Source organism: Carassius carassius, chromosome 1 (assembly GCF_963082965.1).
Source record: "Carassius carassius chromosome 1, fCarCar2.1, whole genome shotgun sequence".
NCBI lineage: Eukaryota > Metazoa > Chordata > Actinopteri > Cypriniformes > Cyprinidae > Carassius > Carassius carassius.
The window spans coordinates 19,949,665-19,973,091 of NC_081755.1; the positions used below are offsets into that span (position 1 = coordinate 19,949,665).

At 38.5% G+C, this 23,427-nt stretch overlaps 1 protein-coding gene across 3 annotated transcripts; it reads left to right on the plus strand.

The window, feature by feature from the left end:
* Positions 1-2: 2 nt before the first annotated feature.
* LOC132141117 (xylosyltransferase 2-like) lies at positions 3-22,816 on the plus strand. Of its 3 annotated transcripts, none has more exons than XM_059550382.1 (11): positions 3-197; positions 10,263-10,773; positions 10,873-11,048; positions 13,347-13,549; positions 15,164-15,244; positions 16,435-16,651; positions 16,868-17,044; positions 17,244-17,500; positions 18,647-18,842; positions 19,273-19,606; positions 20,278-22,816. In XM_059550382.1, exons 1-11 carry the CDS (start codon positions 66-68, stop codon positions 20,595-20,597), a joined length of 2,604 nt encoding a protein of 867 aa, XP_059406365.1. In that variant the 5' UTR covers positions 3-65; the 3' UTR covers positions 20,598-22,816. The 3 variants fall into 3 exon arrangements, with proteins under 3 accessions (XP_059406365.1, XP_059406356.1, XP_059406347.1); XM_059550373.1 differs by having other exon boundaries at positions 10,266-10,773; positions 20,275-22,816; XM_059550364.1 differs by having other exon boundaries at positions 6-197; positions 20,275-22,816.
* Positions 22,817-23,427: the final 611 nt, after the last annotated feature.

Here is a 23,427-nt window from a genome sequence, read left to right on the forward strand (position 1 = left end):
TCCGAGTGAGTCAGTCGCGGCTAACGTGACTCGCTGCTGCTATATATGCGCTTCACGGGGGAAAGATGGTCGCGAGCACCCGTGTACAGAAGCTCCTAAGACGGTATAAACTCGCTATCGCGGCCGGTTTAACGATCTTGCTGATCCAGGGACTGGTGGTATGGAGCCTGCGGAGTCTGGAGGAGGGAGAGGCTGTGGTAGGTGCTGTTTCACGCGGGCAGATCATGTCTCCGTGCTTCGGTTTCGCCGTTTGAGCTGAAGGTTTCTGATAGAGTGCTAAGCTAAGCTAAAGCCGTCAGTCAGTCTCGTTAGTTGAACTGTTTCTCCAGTAGCAGCTGCGTCGGTTGTGTTCTCGGAGAAGGTTATAGTGTATAAAACACACAAACAATGCAGTTGTTTTGATCAAGTGTTGTTTTGTCGATCATTTAGAGCGAGTTGTTTTGACCGGCTTTGGGTTTAAATGACTGGACTGGCTTCACCCAAAACAACTCTATGGCTGAGAATAAAAACTTAGTTAACGTTAGCTGTCTACGCAGGCAGCAGTTTTGGTTAATCTTAGTATCAAAACCTAGAGAGATACATTTATAGACTTCGTTTTAGACATTATAATCAGGTTAGTTAGTCTGCCCGCTGTGTGAGAATCTAGTGAAGCTTCTGACCATTACTAGTATTAATGGTCCAACCTAGACAACGTTTCAGATTATCGTAGGTCGCTCACTACTAGGCTTTGAGATTATAATACACCAAAATGGTGACTACACAACTGAAAATAAACTTTTGTACAAGAACTAAACAAGAACTTTTGTTTTTAAGTATATCAAGGCAACTCATGTTGGATACTATGTTTTGATGCCATCTAGTGAGGTCTAGAGTTCACAGCATTATGGCCTTAAAATCTAGTCTACTATCTTTTTAGAATAAAATCGCTGTTGACTCAGAATGTGTCTCTAATGCCAAAATTGCTGTCTAGATAGGGCGCTTGCTAAGTTTTAAAACGCACCCTATAATTGAATCCATTATTCATTAAGAGCTATATAATACAGTGTTTCAGCATTTATTAGAGCTTATATACTCATGTTCAGAAAGTTTAAGTGTGCGTTAAATGTAAATTCACATGATCTGTTTTTCTGAATGCTTATTGCACTTCATAATTCAGCATATGCATGGATAAATTGTTCAATTTTTTTTAATGGCCTTGTAATGTTGGCATCAAAATGGCATAACTCCATCTTCTGGTGAAACAACAAAGGTGGTAAATTTGTACAATGTGATCTGGATGGAAACGCATGGTTTGGAGCATAATAGTCTTAAAAGCCAAGTGAACTGCCTTACTAGGCAACCCTACTAACCCAACCCTAATTCCTAGATCGGAAGTTTGCTAGGTTTTGAGACGCCACCCGTAATTGAGTCCACTGTGCACCGAATGAGGCTGATCTATTTTCGAAATGCCTGCTATAGATGGCCACGGTTACCTATACCATCCTGATCTTATAAGAAAATGTAACTATTTTGCGAGGTGGTGTAATTTGAATGGAAATATGCTTTGTTTTTGAAAAAGCCAAGACTGATAGTCCTTCCCTAAACACAGCAGTTAATGGTGTGCAAGAAGATTGTACAAATTCATACAAATTAGCCTCCAATTCACACAAACGTAAAGTGTCGTGTTAAAGTGAGTGCAGTAGCCACATCTCAAAATCCAATCACCAACTGCTAGAATATCAGAAATGAACAATGTGTGACTGCAGCTCATAATGCGGCGTCGTGTTTAAACATCTGAGGCTGGGTTGATTCAGGAACGATAAGCATTGCGCCCTTGACCAAAACACTTAACCTCGGGTTAGTCCAGGATGACTGGCCCAGAACGAAGTGAACTGTAACTGTAAGAGAACTTGGAAGAAGCCTGCATAACTGAAAAGTCAATGAATAACTGTCTTCTGTTCAAGGACTCTTGAGTAATACGTAAACACATTTGAGAAAGGTTACGAGTTGTGACGGGTATCAGGAATGTGCTGTCGTGTCTGGATTCCTGCTCCACGTTTACTTCACTGATCTATGAGAGCATGAAGAGGCTTCAACTGAAACTTCTTACCAATTTTTAACAAGTTCTCTTAAGACTTTTACTATTCAGCTTTCTTTACTGTTTATTGAAGTCCTCATTCACATTAGGAGATAATGCGCACATACATTTATGGTCTGAAGATTTGGTTGAGATGACAGTGGACTGTATGAATGGAGAGAGTCCCAAAGTGTCTGTTGTGGGACGTTTCACATGTTTGTGTCAACGCTTCCCTGCTGTTTCTCCCCTAATTGGCTCTCATGGGAATGAAATCTACCATGTGTCTCTTTCTCTGTACTGATTCCTGTAGTGGACATCTACTGCATATATTAAAACCTAAAATGCTGGGTTAAATACAACCCAGTGCTGGGTAAAAATAAAATATGGATTGAACCCAGCAATTGGGTTGTTTTGACCCAGCGGTTGGGTTACTACCCTGAAGAATTTTACCAAGCAGCCCTGGGTTGTATTTAACCCAGCATTTTTTAGCGAGTACAGCCATGCTGTTGCACTGTTCTCCAATTCAAGAGCTATGCATGTTTGATTGCTAAAGAAGCCTTTCCTTTCAGTGGCCATTCTTCATTGAATGTAACCCTGCAGGTGTACAGGCCAGCGAGAATGATGTGCTATTCAGCCCCAAGGTGTCCTAATATCAGCTGTCGCCTGGCTGCAGAATCTAAAACTCACACGAAGGCTTAAACCCAAAAGTATATTTCAGTTTGGTGCAGGCAGTTTGCATATGAATAACTAATAACACACAACCGAATGACTTCTGACAGCTTCTTCTGCAAATAGCTGTTTGTGTGAACTTAATGACCTACACCCAGATAATGAAGACCCTTTACGCACTAGTCAACTAACTGATTGTTTGGTGACGAGTCGACCGTGCTAATTGATCCATGCACAAGAAGTTGTCCTTATTCCAACCACAGCACATCTGCAAGCTTCTCTGACCTCTCTCTCTATCTCTGAGTCTCTGTGATGAAAAAGCCCATTGATTTGGCAGCCTTTGAGTTACTGCAGGTCATGTGATGTTGCAGTGACCTGTGCTGCTTACAGAGGGGATCAGAAGGACTTTAACGATTCTGATTCAGATTCCTCTTTAACGATTCAGGTTCCTTAAAGGGACAGTTCACCCAAAAATGAAAGTTCTGTCATTTACTCACCCTTATGTCGTTCCAAACTTGCATGAGTTGCTTTCTTATGTTGAAAATAATAGAATATATTTTGAAGATTGCTGGTAATCAAACTGTTGGTGGCTGCCTTTGACTTCCAATGTATTTTTTTTTTCCTACTATGGAAGTCAATGGCAAGCATTCTCTGTCAGCAGGAGGTGCTGTTGGAGCAGGAGATAGATTAGTTTAGCGGGTAATGGCTGTAATGAAATAAGTACTGCTCACAAACGCTACTTTATCAGGCATTACAGGAAAGACTAAATTAAAATGACATCAAAGCTTTTCTGATGACAGTCGATTCTATTATGTTTAAATGATCTCTCTAATTCTAAAAATAGCAAATGCTATAACAATAACAACAGCAAAACTGCATTCACTTTTAGAAACTTATTTAATTTTTTTTTACCTAATGCGTGACAAAAACATTGACATCCGTTCAAAGTCTGCTTGATTTCAAAGAGCTCAAACATGTAAAGCGTCATGTTACAAAACTGCAGTGTATACAGAATATTGAGGCACTAATAAAGTTATTGTTCTGGGAGCAAATGGGCCTTTAGTCTTGTGTTTTCATTCAAATGACATGCGAGAATTATTTAAAGGAGCAAAATGTCATAAATAATTAGCTTGTAGAATTTTTAGACCAGCTAATGAATATGTTTCATGAATTTGTTCAAACTTTTTTACCTAATGTGTAAGTGGCACCCAGTGTAGGCAGATTTATGACAACAGCTCCTCAAACGTCCCTGTTTTGTGGGTTATTTTTGAGTGTATGAAGTAAACACTCGTGAGAGGCGGTGTGCAGACAGCTGCCATCTGATTGTCAGCTATGAGATGTTGTTTTACGTCGCCCTTTATGCTGTAAGTTTTGTGCAATCTTCTGGGTATAAAATACTGTTGTTGGCAAAATAACAGCCCTAACTCTGCACAGTAAAATGTCCAATTACAGTTATATTGCCCTATTTTGCTACTAATCTATTAAATGAATCATATTTATTAATATATAAGCTCTAATATTTCTAAAAATGTATATACTCTGGCTGTTCATTTGTTTCACTGAGCTCACTGCAGTGTATTCTGGGATTGTCTTCTCCACAATACTGCCTTCCTTGTGAAACAGCCTTCAGCTTTCTGAACCAGTCTATACTGCATATATTGGCAACTCACTGTGTTTTGAAGCAAAGCCGTTGGTTTGGAGCTTGAAAGTCCGAAGCACTTCTGTTAATGAGGGTATGGACTGACACTGGTCTAAGGCTGCTGGTCACTCCTCTTCCATTGTTTTTCTCCAAAGTTTGTAGGCCTGTAACTCAAAAAGTATTACAGATATCTCAATGTCCTTTTAATTATTGAGTCTTAACAAACTTTCCTTTTGGCATCTTCATTCACTACATTGGTACGATTCCAGAAATAATGCAATTTCAGTAAGCCTCCGGAAGAAAATAATTTAATTGTATGCATTTTCAGTGGACAAAAACCAAATGTGGGTCACTTTGCCTAAGAGGAATGTCTGGAGAACAAATAGTGTTGAAACTAGAGCTGTATCTCATTTACTTCTGTCAGACCAACTGCATTGAACGTACCTGTTTGAGTGCCATAAATATTCTTTTTCAAAAGTGTTCATGTCTATAACTCAAGAAGTATTAAAGGTATTACAATATGGTTTTAGATTCTAGTTCTTAATCAACCTTTCTTTGGGAATCTTTATTTTCAAGGTCCTACATCATTCAGTCCCAGAGATTTGGGCATCTCAATGAGGCTCCATGTCCAGACTGTTTTTTTTTTTTTTAGCAAAAACGTGGATAATCCTCCAATGATGAGACTAAATTTAGCGCAATTTGCAGAAACTCTGTCAAAAGCTTCTTCATTTGGCTTCAAGCTGCGTCAGTGCTGGGACAGATGCCCAGATGTTTTTTTTTTTTTGTTTTTTTTTTACCATGATTTACAGAAGACACCCACTAAAATGTCATTCAGTTTAACAATATTTCATATACCAAAAAGTCTTGTCGGGAATATTTAGATCAAGAATCATTAGCTGACATTAAACTACTCTTATTTAAAGGGATAGTTCACTGTAAAATAGAAATGATGTCCTTAATGACTCACCCTCATGTGGTTCCAAACCCGTAAGACCTCCGTTCATCTTCAGGGAACATATTAAGGTATTTTTGATGAAATCCAAGAGCTTTCTGACCCTCCATAGACAGCAGTGGAACTGAAATGTTCAAGGCCTAAAAAGGTAGTAAGACCTTTTTATTTTGGAGTGTTACAAGCTCTTGGTGCAGAAAGTAAATCTAAGTTGCAAAGACCAAAGTCTCAAATCCAAAGAGATATTCTTTACAAAAAAAAACCCGACTCATTCTAACATGCCCCCACATCCCTGTCACTATGTGGGAAGATTTTCATCACACTAAGAAAGAAGGCGTACCTTTTATTCTCGTTGTAGTATTGTTGTTGCTGTGTTTGGTTGTGAAAGCAAAATTACTTTTTTTGGCCTTCCAAAAGAGGACGATATTCGTTTTGTCATGCATTATAAAAATTTGTTGATTTATAATAATAGTTCAGCTTATTTCCCTCATTATTAATAGTTTTCCCTGTGGGATAAATAAAGTTATTAGTCTTCTATTAATAATACTTCATTAACATTGTGATTTAATTATCCCTTTTACAGTATTATTCATGTAAAAAAAAAAAAAAAAATTTAACCATGTTTCCAGTTCTCTCCATCAGGACCAAAAGAAATGTAAAGATTGGACAAATTAAAAGCACTAAATACTAAATGATCTATTTTCATTAGTTATTTTCAAAAGGGAAATACTGGCATGGTTGTTTGCAAAGCAGAGGTCACCTTTTTAATTCCAATAGTCTTTATTATTGTTATTTTGTGCTTTTATTATTTATCACCATGTTATTTCTGTTTCAAAAGGCAGCAATAAATAACACTTTGACATCTAGAGCATGTGATTGTAAACATTATAAATGCATAATAATTGTCATAATCGTAAAACCCTGATTATTTCTCAGACAATAATCGTACCAACAAAATCTATAATCCCTGCATCCCTATTTATTAGTTACATTGAATCAGTGAAAGCAGTTAAATCTTCTGTTTATTCAGATTCGATTTCGTGAATTTCTTCTTCAGTGCATATACGTATTTTCAGCGCGAGAGCGCCCTCTGGCCTTCGGGTGGAGATCTACTGCTGATCACAGAACTGTGCTTCACTGAGAGATGCTCATGATAAACGCTGCTTCTGCCTAATCACTTAATTTCCATTAATTGTGAAGCCCTTAAGCAGTCACTTCTACCTATTTTTTTCTGTTCTGTAACTGGTCTCCCCTGTGGTATTGTCAACAAATGCTTAGCCGGGAAAAAAAAAGATAAATTTCATTAGGCTTAAATATATAGACAGTCAGTGGCACATAAAGCTATGCCATTTCAGACATAGCATGCAAACAAGCTATTCTGTATTGTGGGTAATGAGGTGTTTATATTGAATATGTGTTTTCTGTTGTCGGATGAGTGAAAAGTGAATGCATAGAAAGGTTTAGGTCTCATAGAGACACCTACAGAAGAGAGAGAAGGATGGAGTCCGAGAGGAAGAGGAGTAGTGCAGGTGCAAGCAGTGTTTTGCCATGGCTCTACAGTGCAGTCATGGGCTTCCTCAACCCCTTCCTGTAAGATAAACTGCCAATAATACAGTAGGGGTGTCAGGGAAGCACTGACTCCAGAGGAAAGAGCAGATGCCATGGCCAGGCACAGTCAGGCAGGACACACACACACAGTCTGAGTGAGAGCCTGAGCCAGTTCAGCCTTCAGATTCAAGAAGGACCATCAAGCCAGAGCCAGTCCAGCGTTCAGGGATAGAGAGCACAGAGGCACAGAGATTGAGCAGAGGAGCTTTGGAGGCTGTGAGTAGGAGAGCTAACACTCCTCAGGAGGACTTCAGGACGCTGTCATTGAGGACCAGGCAGGATTTAAAGTTCCAAATTCACAAGCAGGTGTGTGAAGCACTATGTCTGGAGGCTGGACACTGGGGAAAGAGTAACGGGGGGCGGCTGACAAGTCTGTGAGGGGTGTGAGTACGTTTATTTCCCTCGCGGTCTTGTCAGCTGCACCTTGTTACCCTCTTCCTCAGACTCAATAAGACTTGTATGAAATAATTTGTTCCAACAGTGTTAAAAAATGTTCAGTGTAAAACTATTAAAACTTTTCTGTAAAAATTTATATTTTTAAATATTAAGTATATTTTATTATTTTTAAGTTAATGTCCCGGCAATAAAATATAAGACACTTCTGGTTACATGTGTTTTATATTACAAATCTATCATATTCTACCAAATCATATTCAAAATGTGTAGGGGATCAAGGTGAACAAAAAAAAAAAACATACTTCCATAATGTACTTAAAGTGCTCCATTTTCACACACTAATTTTGTACTTGATATACTAAAAATTATTCTTTAGTAAGGCAAGGCAAGTTTATTTAATAAGAACATTTCATACACAATGGTAATTCAAGGTGATTTACATAAAAGAAAAGAAATAATAATAATAAATAATATATAATATAAATAATAACAATAAAACATGGAATTTAAAAACTTTGAAAATGATTAAAAAATTGATTTAAAAGGTTTAAAGTGAATTTAAAACATTTAAGAATAGAAAATGATTATACATAAATTATAGTGCAATTAGTTTCGGACATTGCACAGTGCTCATTCAATAAATGCCCAGCTAAACAGATGGGTTTTGAGTCTAGATTTAATGTGACTAGTGTTTTAGCACATCTGATCTCTTCTGGAAGCTGATTCTAGATGCAGGCGGCATAATAACTAAAGTCGGACTCCCCTTTTTTTGTGTGAACCCTTGGTATTTCTAACTGACTCGATCCTAATGATCTGAGTAGTCTGTTAGGTTTATATTCAGTGAGCATATCTGAAATATATTTCGGTCCTAGGTCATTGAGTTATTTATATATGAGTAAAAGTACTTTAAAATCAATCCTAAATGTAACTGGAAGCCAGTGTAAGGACCTGAGGACTGGGGTGATATGCTCAGATTTTCTGGTTCTAGTCAGAATCCTGGCAGCAGCGTTCTGGATGAGCTGCAGCTGTCTAATGGTCTTTTTGGGAAGGCCGGTGAGGAGCCCATTACAATAGTCCACCCTGCTGGTGATGAAGACATGAACTAGTTTCTCCAAGTCTTGACTTGAAACAAAACATCTAATTCTTGCAATGTTTTTTGATAGTATGATAGTATGCTGATTTAGTTACTGCTTTGACATGACTATTGAAACTAAGGTCTGTCTCCAGAATCACACAGACTTGATTTTTAGTTGTTAGGATAACCTTAAGAACATCAAAGTGTACTCAACGGTGCTATAATGAGACACCATGAATATGAACTAAAATGTGCTTTTAACGTACTATCTCTGTATTAAAAAAATGTATTTAATTACCACTTTTGAAAGATAGTTTCAAGTGGTACCTAAATACATTTTCTAAATACATGTGTTGCACATTTTAGTTCATATTCATGGTAATAGCACAGTTGAATACATTTTAAAATTCTTAAGATTATCTTAAGTACTAAAGAAGAATCCGTAGTATATTAATGTTAATTAAAGACCAAGGCTAGTAAATGTCTCCTATAATGTTGAAATTAGACAGGCACTTAACCATGGACACAAAAGCCACACCACACAAATAGCTTTTAATTGGTTTATTTCGTTAGCAAACATGTAACTACAGTAAAGTTCTTTCCACCAATCAATTTCTTACTTGCACATTTTAAAATTTTTAATGAGGTTAATTTATAACGTTCCCCTCCTTGTGTTCAGTTCGCACAAGATCAACAAACTTGTTTGCTTTGCGAAGCTTTTAAATATAAGATAAGCATTCAGTCTACATCAGAGCGTCCATGAATCTTTCCACAGCGTTGTTGGCAGGGCGGCCAGAGTGATTTTTTCTCAATGGCAGTGGTGTGAACGCACAGCAATATCTACAGATTCATATGAACAGCAGAACTATAAAATTGCAGTTTACTTTCAGGTATAGTAACACAAAATCATAGTTGTATACAAACATTTACGTTGCATGCAAGTGTGTTTTTATGTCAATTTTCTAGTGATATGATTATGTTTCTACATCAAATTGTTGTTGAAATATAAACATAGTGCAAATATTAAGCAGATCGCTCCTTTTTAGAGTAAATTTTTTTTACTAACGCGCTGCGGACCCAGAATGGCATTCCTGAGGTAAATGTAACATTGTTCACAAACATTGTTTTATTTGGTGTGTCTATGCGTTGAGTGATTATGACACTTGATACATTACAGCAAGTTGTATTGTTTCTGTCAACACCTTCTGATGTTCATTCATGTGTATTTCATACAGTAACTAGTAGTAGGTGATTGTTCACTTGCATCTTGAATAGAGTTGGCTACAGTGAGCTGACATCAGTGACATCCCAAATTAAAGAGCACCAAAACTATTCTTATTGTTTGAATTGCGTAAAATGTTTCAATAGACTCAAAAGTAACAAAGAACAATGGACAATTCAGTTAGGGGATTGGAGGCTTGCATTTCAGTTTAATACACCATTTAACAACAGCTTTGCACTTCAGCTGATGATTTCCCACAGTGAAACACCCAATAACTCTTGCTAACGCAGTAAATTTTAACGCTCCTAAAATATGCCACTGTAAGATAATGGCTTAAGATAAGTGTTTTTCTGTGTTGGCAGAGCTTCTTCTGTGAGTCACTACCCTTATTACATAGTACCTCTGATTCCCGCCACTAAATGATACTAAAAATAGCCACGACTGGAGCCAGGGAAATGACAAATGAGAAACAAAGCAAACACGTTGTGCCTCTGGGCTCCCTGAAACGTCAGCAAGTTTGTTCTCCGAGTGTGAATTATCCATCTGTTCCTCCTCTGAGAATAAAGTTTGATCCTATTTTCTATTTTGAGCTGATGTGGCGGGATCTGGTATCACACATCTGATTTATTTACTCCGTTTCCTTCTCAGCAGAAACACAGGGGGTCGAAGTTGCCCGACCACAATGGGCAGGAGCAGAAGATGCACCCTGTGTCCTTTGAGAGGCAAAACGCCCTGTCAAAGGTAAACCACGGCCAGTCGAGGCAGCGCAAGGATCAGCCAGCCGTCACCACCATCATCAGAAGAGCGTCTAAACGGAGAAACAAGCCGTCTTTGAAGGACAAGAGTCTGGGTGGACCGGAAGATGGAGTGGCTGCCCATTATGATCCCTCGAGCAGCCGTAACTTCAGCGAGACGCGGGCAGGAGAAATGGCCAAAATCCATCTAGCAGCACCAGGAGAGCCGGGCAGCGTTGAGGGTGCTCCTCAAGTCCCCAGCAGTGACTTTGTGCCCAAATGTGAGATCTCAGGCAAAGACGCCCTGTCTGCCCTCCACCGTGCGGGTTCACGGCAGTGCAGACAGGAGATCGCCAACATCGTGTGCCAGCACCAAGCAGGACAGCTCATGCCTCAGTCTCTGCCTCAGTTCTGCCCACAGCATGGTAACTGCATTCCTTCAATCATTAGATCCACATCCAGTCAGGCTTCAAATTTAAAGTTCTATATAAGAATTTGTGGTTTTTCTTCCCGTCCATCTTTAGTGATCTCCAGTGCGGTCCAGCATGCAGATTTCACTGACACGGACCTCTCCAAGGTGGAGAACCCAGTCAGGGTGGTCTTCATGTTGGTGGTTCATGGACGAGCAGTCCGACAGTTGAAACGTCTCCTCAAAGCCATCTATCACAAAGACCACTTTTATTACATCCATGTGGACAAGGTAAGTTAGCACCCAACAGGTTTATTTTTCCATTGAGATCTCACTGAAAGAACAGCCTCATTAACCATAAATTCATTATAACAAGGGTCTCGGTTTGAGCAATTTTTTTGCAGCAAAATCTAGTAGTTTCAGTAGGAGTTTTGGGTGAAGGTGAAATATTTCTCTCACAGATTTCACCACGTTTATGTTGCTCATGTGGATTGAAGCTGTTTGGCTTCTGTGGCTTCTGTGTGAGCTGTGCTTTTTACATTGCTACATTTTTAACAATAGACAATGGAACATTTTCTGTCCAAGTTTTGCTGAAATTCCCCTAACATGACTGCAACAAGGCTACGTTTACACAAAAACGGTCATAAAAAATGGAAACGTTTTTTCCTTGCGTTTTTAATAAGTATCAATATATACACAACAACATTTTCAAAATGATTTGCATTTATACATAAACAAAAACTGTGTATTGGGTATGCCAGGTCAGTAGTTGGTGCTGTCACCTTGTTAGTGAACAGTACCTGTAGAGAAGTGACGATTATATGATGCATCACCACTGTTGGTTGTAATATTTTTGAAGTAAATCCACATTTTGCTGAAGAAGCTTTAACAAACTCTTGAGCAGCAACAACAGTGCCATCTAATCCACCATTGTTGTCTATGTTTGTTAGCACTTGCCTTTAAAATCGACACATATTGCGCATTTCTACATACCTAACACGTACTAAACACGCGTTTTCAATCTTATGAGTTTTTGAAACTTTTAGAAAGAGTCAATGAAAAGCTGGCTCATAAGAGTGGGACTTGATCTACCCACTGATTCTACACAACAGAGAATGTAAGCATGACATTTACTTCAGACTGCTGAAATAGAAATCACTAGATTCAGCAGTGGTGAAACAACGTTGACATTTGAATGTCAACAGCAGATTCAGATTTATTTATTTTTGTGAAGAATGAGAGCTGCTTTCCAGAGATATATTCCAGAGCAAGCAACTGGTTTATACTATAATAAGTGCTAAAATATGCTTATTTTCTGTCATAAAGTGTGGTTAGTGTCCTAAAAGTTGGGTTTCATATAAGAATGCACCAAATTTTGGGGTAAAACTTTAGTGTAGGGCCCAATTCTCGCTATTAACAAGTTGCTTATTTGCATGCCTGCTATTAAAATATTGGCTGTTTGTTAGTGCATATAAAGCACATATTCTGCTTGACCATATTCTACATCCCCAATCTTACCCAGTATATAAACTTAACAACTACCTTACTAACTATTAAGCAGCAAATTAGGAATTTGTCTATCCAAAAATCATAGTTAATGGTTTAATAACAAGAATTTGACCTTCAAATAAAGTGTGACCCAATTCTTTAGCTGCTGAAAGATAATCTTTTGAAAATCTTGACTTGAAATATGACCCAAAAGATCGAAAACCACATTTTTGAAGAAAAAGCAGTGACCACATAATATTATCTAGATTTAATTAAAAGAAAAAAACGCAGAATAAATAATTGCATTTGTATATGCTTATACATGCTCAATGTCAGAAAAGTAAGACCTCTTGTATAGTATCTTTAAAATCAATATTACACTGATCATTACTGACACACGCAGTTATAGTCTAAAAATGTAAACAATATTTTAGGATTTAAAAATTGCTGGAGTCTGTATTTTATTTCAAGTCAGAGAGTTTGTGTACATTTATATTTCACACAATACTTTTTTATAAAATTAGCATTGGTTTCAGGTTTTGGCTCAGGCTGTCCTGAATGCTTGGTTTCGGTTGAGATTTTGGTTTTTGATTCACTGCAGACCACACCAGTTCAAGCCAACCATAGTCCAGCCCAACTAATCATGGGCTAAAGGCATTTTGACCCAAAATAACCCATTTTAATTTGAGCTGAAGTGTAGAGAAGCTCATATGCTGGAGAACCAAGGCTTGTGTGTAGAGCTGAAGTTTGTCAGCCTGTTGCTGGAGGAGCACTTCTCTCACACCCTGATATGATTTGCCACAACATCTGCTCCATCTCTTCCTCTCTATAAGCCTGTCTCATCTGATTTTAGTGTTTCATTTGAAGCTATTTCAGGTTTTAGGCTCCTAAAAGTAAATTCTTTCAAAGCTAAACTGAATTCCTGACAAGGAATCTTCTCGCTCCCAGCAGCAGGACGCTGTTGACTGCTAGAACTGCACTACTGCAGTAACATGATTTGAAATATTTAATAAATCATTTACACAAAAAGTGAAAATCCACGATACACTCATCTTCAAGACCATTGGAGATGTTTGAAGACTGTTACATTGTGCCTTGCAGCGTTCAAACTACATGCACCGGGAGGTGCTGCAGATGGCGAAGGTCTACCCCAATGTGAGAGCTACACCCTGGCGCATGGTCACCATCTGGGGCGGGGCCAGTCTGCTGAAGGCCTACCTGCGCAGCATGCATGACCTGCTGTCCATGCTGGACTGGAAATGGGACTTCTTCATCAACCTCAGTGCCACCGACTTCCCCACCAGGTCAGCATCGCCTTTGACAGGGCTCTGAGAGAAAATGAAAAAAAAAAAAGTATAATAAAGCAGTTTTTAAAGTCAATCACTGACTAGACCTGGGGTTCCCTAACTTTTTTGTCAACCGAACCTATTAGACATAAAATATTTAGGTATATTTAGATTTTAAGTTTAACTCTTAATATTTCAATAATTTAACAACACATTTGCATTTTGACGGTCCTCATGACATGCAAGTATACAGAGAGTGTATTTTTAGTAAGTGCTTTCATTGTTTTTATTTAAAAAGTATTTAAATGTAATTATTATTATTATTATTATATTTGTCCAAAAATAAATATAAAAGGACAATACTATTGAAAATGGTACTGTGAAATAAAAAAAAAATGATAACAATCGCTTTATTTTACACTGTAAGTTTAAATTTGAATGATCTGTTGTAAATTCTTTAGTTTCAAACATCAAAGTCTCGAACTTTAAACATTTCTAATACTCTAACTTTAATTTTGTTTGCATGCTCTAAACTTCCGTCCACAAACAATTTTGGAAAATATGCAAAGCATATTGAGCATATTTCATTACCCAATATAAATATTAAAGTTGTAGTTCACCCAAAAATGAAAATTGTTATTAATTCCTCAACCTCATGTCACTTCGAACCCGTAACACCTTTGTTCATTTTTGAAACATGAAATCCAAGAGCTTTCTGGCCCTGCATAGACAGCAAGGGAACTACCACGATCATTATTACGTTTAGAAACGTAATAAGGACAAAATGGTCCATGTGACTTCAGTGTTCAACCGTAATTTTAGGAAGCTACGACAACACTTTTTGTGCACAAAGAAAACAAAAATAATAACTTTATTCAACAATTTATTTTCTACCGTGTCAGTCTTTCTTACTAATATCTTTACCAATGTCAAACCCTTGAACATGTCAGTCATGTTGCTATGAATGCAGGGTCAGAAAGAAAGGATCAGATATCATCAGAAATATTTTAATTTGTGTTCTGAAGATTAACATAGGTCTTTCAGGTTTTCTATTCCATTCATTATTAGCTTTTCATTGAGTTCCTCAATCATTGAAACCCTGAACTAGTCAGTTGTTGGATAAGGCCATTTCGAAAGGTTGCTGGATGATGTCTTCAGTGCTGTCTTCCTGAAGGAGGCAATCCCAAAATGCATTGCTATAAGGTCAGTGAAAAAACATGAGATACTGATTTAAGAGATACATGTGGAGGAACCTTCCCTTGAGCTTGTGTCTGAAGACGTCAAGTCAGAGCCGCTCTCGTCGTATGCTAGCGTGATGATGCTGGCAAATCGGTCTCTTTCTCTCCAATCTGTTTCGGGAGGATTTCTCTAACACATCAGAGCCTTACAATTTCACAATCCTTCCAGCTGTTGATGCTTTTTCTTTTTTAAAGCAAGCTAAATAAGCCAAATCAGTGTACATGGCCTGATGCACATGTAGACGTTGATACCGACCAAATCCTGTCAGCAGGAGCTAAATCCTTCCAGATGAAGACTTCACCCACGCCACCCTGCAGTCAGCACTGGGTTTCTGACATAATCCCTTGCTTTTATCTCTCCTCTCCTCTCCTCTCTCACTATCATCTAAAACAGGACCAATGATGAGCTCGTGGCTTTTCTCTCCCTGAACCGTGACAAGAACTTCCTGAAGTCTCACGGCAGAGAGAACGCAAGGTAAACTCATTTTAGATTCAACTCTAAGGGTTATTCCAGGTTGGGTAACTTGTTCTGATTTACTGTCTGTATCTAGGAATGCTCTAAATGCATCACAGATTATCTACTTTGATTGTGGGTGGGGATTATGCCATTTTTATGTTTCTTTGGATCCGAGTGAATTCATTCATTGAAATGTTTGAATTCATTCACAGAATGAATCAAACTTGTCTTATTGAAACAACATTTCTGTTTTGATGATCTCTGTTTTTGTACTCCCAAATTATAAGCCTTCAGGAAACTTGATGTCCAAACAGTATGCATTAAAATTATTGTTCTATTCATACTGTTGCCTAATTAACGGTAAAATAATTTTTACAAATAAATTAATATTCTTATTCTGCAAGGACACATACAATTTTCTTTTTCTTTGTCTAATTATAAAAAAAGTAAAATTATGAATGCTTGTTTTCATTTTGCTTTCATGTGTTAGAAAAAAAAATATTTATTGACAAGTGGTATAATGGGGTAACAAAACCTTTACCTGTATGTAATGTATGTACAAAAAGTTTGCAAACATTCTTTACAAAAATATAGAATATTTGAATCATGAATATCATTTATTTGAGTTTTCCACTTTAAATATAAATAAAACAATAAACCTCTTCTATCCTTGCCATGCCTAAAAGTAAAACAGAAATTAAATTAAATTAAAAAAAATTATGCATTTAGCAGACACTTTTATCCAAAGCGACTTACAGTGCATCCAGGCTATCAATTTTTACCTGTCATGAGTTCCAGAGGAATCGAACCCACAACCTTGCACTTGATATTGTAATGCTCTACCACTTGAGCTACAGGAACACAGTAATGTTTTAAAAGTAAAACTTACTAATGCTTTACACACTGGTCTACAAGTGTCCTTTTTTATCATTTCCTGTTTGTTTGTTAGATGGTTGGAGTTTTGTTTGGTTTATCACAATGATTTGGATTTGGAGGTCAATGATAAAAGACTGGTCCAAACTATTTTTATATATATTTTTTCTTTCTATTCAGGAATTTCAGCCTTTTAATGAAAGCCTTGTTTGGCCTTTCCTGTCATTCATTATCTTGACACTTTTGACATGCCTCAAATAAATAATGCAACCCAACTAGCGATGACAGTGTTTATCATGACATCAGTCACCATCCTGCTCTCTCCTGTCACGTAGGTTCATTAAAAAGCAGGGTTTGGACCGGCTGTTCCATGAATGTGACAACCACATGTGGCGTCTGGGTGAGCGCACCATCCCCGAGGGGCTGGAGGTGTCAGGAGGCTCGGACTGGTTCTCCCTCACACACAAGTTTGTGGAGTATGTGGTAAACTCACAGGACGAGCTTGTGACGGGGCTCAAGCAGTTTTACACCTACGCTCTTCTGCCTGCTGAGGTACCGGACTAATAAAATAAAATAATAAAAAATTATATGGCCCATTTAAAGAAGCAGGATGAATCACTGTTATTGTTGTGGCTTAATCTGGTTGAATCATAAATTCACATCTCTTAATGGGATACTCCATGTTAATTTTATTTACAGTGAGCTGTAAACATTAAGCGCTGTGTCCCTGAGGATATATTAAGGGATTCCTCTCTGTCTGTTTTTCAGTCTTTCTTTCACACAGTGCTGGGAAACAGCCACATGTGCGATACTTTGGTCGACAATAATCTGCGCGTGACCAACTGGAACCGGAAATTGGGCTGCAAGTGCCAGTATAAGCACATTGTGGACTGGTGTGGCTGTTCACCAAATGATTTCAAACCCTCAGACCTCATCAGAATACAGGTCAGTGAACTGTTAAGTGATCCCTTCAGATAAAGTGAGTCAGAAGCCACACAATATTGAAATAATCACAGCGGGCCTTATTCACTAACCATGCATTTTGCACGCTAGAATGGGAATCAGTGCCTTTCTTAGCAAATTGGCTTTTCTTTTAGATCATAGATGTTGACACCACCTTAAACCCTCTTTTCTCCCATGACAGCAACTAACACGACCGACGTTCTTCGCCCGTAAGTTTGAGTCCACAGTGAACCAGGAGTCTATTGAGATTCTGGACAATCATCTGTATGGACAGTACCCTCCAGGCACAGTGGCACTGAAAGCGTACTGGGAGAGCCTATTCGAGCAGGCTGATGGGGTCTCATCCCTCAATGATGTGGCCCTCACGGCGTACTCTGCCTTCTTTAGACTGGGCATCCGTAAGCAGAAGACCACTCAAAGCAGTTCTGAGGCCTGCAGGTGACAGTCCCAACCATCCAGTCCATCCCAATTACTTCTAATCAGTCAATTCATTCTTCCAGTCAGTCCCTCCATCCCTCATATCCATTGCTTAAATCCACCCCTCTATTCCCAATCCATCCATCTATCCAGTCCATCCCAATCGTTCTATCCCAATCCATCCCTCTATCAAAATCCATCCTTTCATCCCAATTCATTCATCTTTTCAATCCATCTTAATATTTATATGCCATCCCAATCATGCTCATCCCAATCATGCTATCCCAATCCTCCCTCCATACCAATTCATCTATCCAGTCCATCTCAGTGTTTTTATACCAATCCATCCCTCCATCAAAATAATCCATCCCAGTCCAAACCATCCCTCTACCAAAATTATCCTTCCACCTCAGTCCTTCTGTCCCTCCACCCCAATCCATTCATCTATCCAGTCCATCCCAATCTTTCTATCCCAATCCATCCCTCCATCAAAACCCATCTTTCCATCCATTAGTCCACGCCAATTCCTCTATACCAGTACAACCCTCCATTAAAATCCCTCCATCCTTCCATCTCAATCCAATCCATCTATCCATTTATCCAATCCATGGGCTTGGCAGGGCTTGGAAACTTCATTTCAGGCCCACTGTCCTGCACAGTTTAGCTCAAACCCTAATCAAACACACCTGGACAAGCTAATCATTGTTTTCAAGATTACTAGAAAGCTATAGGTGTGTTTGATTAGGGTTGGAGTTAAACTCTGCAGGACAGTGGCCCCCCATGACCGAAGTTGCCCAGCCCTACTCCATCCCAATCTATCCCTCAATGATGTGACCCTCATGGCATACTCCTCCTCCTATATATTAGTACTCCTCCTCCTATACATTCAAAGCAATTCTGAGACCTGCTCGTGACAGTCCCAACCATCCAATCCATCCATCCCGATTCGTTCCACCCAATCCATCCATTTTTCCAGTCAGTCTCTCTATCCCTTATATCCATTTCTTAAATCTACCCCCTATTCCTAATTTATCCATCCATCCAGTCCATCCCAATCTTTTTATCCCAATCCATCCCTCTATCCCAGTCCCTCCATCTCAAACCATACATCCAGTTCTCCAGGCCAATCATCAAATGATTAATTTGATTAATTGTTTTTACCCACAGGTTTGAACCTATTGGCTACCCTGTGTCTGTGCACCTGTATTTTTATGATGACCGTTTCCAGGGCTACCTGGTCAGACAGGAGGTGCAGAATTTGGTGACCAGGTCCCGTGAGATTCTGGAGGTGTGGGCTGTTCCTCAAGCAACTCTGCAGCTGGAACACAACCTTCATGAGTTTGAGCGCCTCAAACACCTTGAGGTGAGAAGAACAGGGAGACATTTAAATTATTTTAAATACTTCAGTCACAATATAAAGGAAATAGATATTAATAGATTATTTGTTCTGTATTGTTAACATACATTGGAGTAAAATGGATTGGGGGGAGGGAATTTTTCTATGCATTGGTAGTTGATTGGAGGGCGGCAGATCTGAATGCAAGCTTGCCATCAAATGTAAGGAGGGGTTTAAGAGGCCAAAATAACTAGAAGTAAATATCACCACATCAAAGTTGATTTTTTTTTAATGATCCAGTTATGACATTTTAATTTAACATTATAAAGTAAAAAATGAAATGCATACATTAATCATCATCATTTACAAAAAGAGAAATTGTGCTTTTAGAGAACAGAGTAAATTAATTCTTTAGTTCTTTAATATTGTATATTTTTTGCATGCTATTTTGTACCAGGTCGGAACCGAGTGGGACCCAAAGGAGCGAATCTTCCGTAACTTTGGTGGTGTGATGGGACCTCTAGACGAGCCTGTGGCAGTTCAAAAGTGGGCTCGTGGACCCAACCTGACAGCCACAATAGTGTGGATTGACCCAGCACACATAGTAGCAGCCTCCTATGACATCAGCATAGACGCTGAGGCCGAGTTTACGCAATACAAGCCACCGCTTCAGCGCCCCCTCAGGCCTGGAGTGTGGACGGTGCGTGTGCTGCGGTTGTGGGAGCGTGTAGCAGAAACTCGGTTTTTGGTCATGCCTCTGGCCTTCAAGGGACGTGAGCCCCTGCGCACAGGTAAGACATCAATGAGAAACATTACTATTTAAAACAACCATTTTCTGTTTTAATATATTTTAATATATTTTAATATATATTTTTTCAGCATCGTTGTTACATTGTTGTTTTCTTCAGTGTCACATGATTCTTGAGACATCATTCTAATATAATTTGCTGCTCAAGAAACATTTTTTATTATTAACAATGTTGACATCCTGCTAAATATTTTTGAGGCAACCATGATAATTTTTTTTCAGGATTCATGTATTTGTAATAGAAATCTTTTGTTACATTATAAATGCCTCTACTGACACTTTTGGCCAGTTTAATGCATCCTTGCTAATTAATAAAAAAAAAATTTTTTATTTTATTAATTCGTTTATTTAGTTATGGAGCCCTGCATGGCATGCAGGAAAGAAAATAGTAGGCTAAGTCGTGTGTACGATTTACTAATTCGTTCCCTCGATTTGCTAAATTGCACACGAAAGTAAATTGTGCGCACGATTTAGCAAATCAAGTAAATGAAATGCTAATCGTGTGCATGTTTTATAATACATCATTTAGTTGACTTCAATATTATAGCTTCCTGTTTTATTATGAATGCAAATAAATATTCATAGGCAACTGACCTTTATCTGTCTATCTACTGACCTTTATCTGTCTATGTTCTTTTCTCTTCTCTTCAGAAGACCATGGTTGGGTACACGCAGGTCCACCAGGTAACGTGTATTTGGAGCAAAGCTTCCAGCAGCTCGCCCATGTGTTGAAGCTGCCACCCAGTGAGCCTGCCCTGCAGGAGGCGCAGAAGAAGACCTCCCTGGTGGGGAAGCCTCTGGAGGCCTGGGTGGACAGCTCTGTCGGTGCTTTCTGGGTAACGGGAGACATTTGCTCTGAGAAGACCTCCTCCTGTCCCAGCATAGGACTCTGCACCAAGACCTCTTGGAGTTCCTTGTCCCCTGACCCCAAATCAGAACTGGGGCCAGTCAAAAAAGACGGTCGCATTAGGTAGCCTTGCAAGCTTGAATAAATGGAGCAAAGCGCCGAAGGCCCTGAAGAAGAGTCCACAAGAGTGATGTTTACGAGTCGTGGTCTTCAGACCGTCCCATTACTAGTCAAGGCACCTTCTGTGGAGTGCGGGAACTGGTTGAGGGTGAATCTACGAGAGGAAAAACATTTAAATTTGCACAAGAAGACTGCCAAAAGTGGACATGTTTGAGTCTTGCTTTTATAAATCAATGTTCAGATATAATCTAAATACGTTGTTACAAGGTTCGAAGTCTTATTAGCACATAGTTTACGGTGTGGGTTTGTGATACAAAGACCCAAATCTCAACGATTCTACACTTTTATTCTTTGTTACGAGGAAAAAACTGTGCACATTATTTTCCTCTGTGAGACAGTGGTCAAAATTGGTATTTGAATCTGTTGGAGGCAAGTAGCCGGAGTCCTCTGGCTGTATCGCTATGCTTATTTTGAAGCATTAATATCAAAAGTTCAGAAGCAGATTGAAGAAGTGCACTTTACTGTAAGAAAGAGCTCCCTCCCGAGTCTCAGCAGAGGAGGCGGAGCTTGTAGAAGCATCATGAATTTCTGCCAATGGATTGATATGTTCTCTCACTTTTTATGCGATTCAGCTGCTCGGAGACGCAGCACTGCATGGACTCATTGTATACAGCAACAAAACAAGAAAGAAACAAGAGTCTGTGACTTTCTTAATTGAATGTCCTTTGAGTTGAAAAACACTTCATCTGGAGGACCTGCTTTGTCCATTACTGCAACGTTTGCTCGGCGGCACAAAAATCACAAAGTACGAGGATGCTTATTGAAATGATTGAGACTGCCTGAAGATCAGTATGTGATCTGTCGCTCATACATACACTTGTGCTTGTATACCACTTTACAGTATTTCACACTTAATTCTGGTCTTCCACTAGTTTGGTTCTCAACTACGAATAATTTCCTGAACTGTGTCCTAAACTGAAGCTGGACGCTAGAGCTGGAGACTTGAGTTACACTAGCTGCTCCAATGGTATAATTTAAAGGAATATTTTACATAATCATGTCAATCTTTTTAAATTTCTTCTATGGAACACAAACGAAGACCTTAAATGTAATGGTCAGATGATTGAATGAATGGAAACGACTTGTTTGCTATATTTCAAGTCTTGAGAAACAAAGTTATTCTCTGAAAATCTCCCCATACTCCTATAATATTTTCAAGGAAATCCCATCTCCATATTCAGAGCTCTGCCACTCGATGTCAAATTATGAGACTTGGGAACCAATGGATTTTTTTAAGGTTGAAAGTGTTGGTTGAATGGAATTTCAATGGAGGTTTCATTAAAAGTTAATTTGTGTTGAAGATGAACTGAAGTCATACAAGTGTGGAATGATGTAAATGAATATTCTAATTTTGGATGAGCTTCAGTTTGTTTCCTACACACAGCTATCGTATAATTTCAGAAGATTTAAAATAGTGTGCTTGAGTCGTGTAGACTTTGTGCTTTTTAGACCCTGACAGCTTCAGCAGTTTTTACGTTCTACTTCTTTTTGTGTTCCACTGAAGAAAGTCATTCAGGTTTTGTCACATGATAGCATAATTTAGCCTTTTTTTTTTTTGAGACCTGTACCTTTAAATTCAGATAGTAAATGATCAGTCTCTGTTTTAATGTGTCATAGCTGGTTATTACTGTTTTTAACCACACACATTTGTCCATTTATGTCTGCTGTTTTGCTTTCTTGCCTTTCATTGAAGACACTAGGAAACATAATGTGTCTTGTTCGACATGCTGCTTTTATTTGGCAAATGCAATGTTTTTTTTACGGTAGATTTTAAGTGCCCTGTGTTTCAAAGGGGTTGTTTCAGGTTTTGATTTACTGAGCAAAAAACTCAGTTCTTTTGTGTTTTAGGTTTTAAGTGTCCTTTTTCTCTTTGTGTATGTGCTTCGGTGAAGCTTTTGTGGTATCAAAGAAACAAGTGAAATTACATGTAAAGAATGGTTGGTTGAGTGAATTAATAAATGAATGAATGAATGCTATTTTTGGATGTAAAGTCATATTTGAACCTGTCGGTGAGATCTTGAAAATGCTGCTTCAGCTTTTGTTTTACGTTCATTATCAGTCTCACCAGGTCTCTGTGGGGTGTGAACACCAGTCTTAACCTGAAAGTTGGAGACACATTGAACCCGAGCCGTTTTAGGGCCGATGGGCAGCAACAGATGACACAATGATGGCACAATAAAGATGTGAAAGCAAGTTACTTTGTCATGTCTTGTTTATTTGTTGATTGGGAATATTTGCGATTAATGTTTAAGCTGAATTTACACTATTGTAATTTGATTCACATTTTACTAAAGCTTATGTGTATACACTGGTCAAACATGCAAAGACAGTAAGACTCGTATTCTGCATTTATTCATTCAAAATACAGTAAAAACAGTAATAACATTTAAATTTTACATTTTTCAGCATCATTACCCCAGTCTTCAGGATCACACACACACACCCATATATATATATATATATATAAGCCAATATTGCAAGTCTTTATGGTAAACTTTTGATGTTGTGCATCTTGTTTTATTGTGTTAGAAACCGATGCCAATGAGGAATCTAATATCAATATGCTAATGCTAATAAAAGCATTAGCAAAAAAGTAATGGGTTGTTTTGTGGTGCAAGCTGATTTGTGTCACTATAAGTCCTTGCATCCTGCTTGACAAAGCTACAGAAATCTGTATGATTACATCTTAAATGTGTGGTTAAAACTTTGCACTCTCATGCAAGCTAACGGTCTGTCCCTCACTTAGCAGGTGGACCTGCCTTTCCATTTAGTAAATA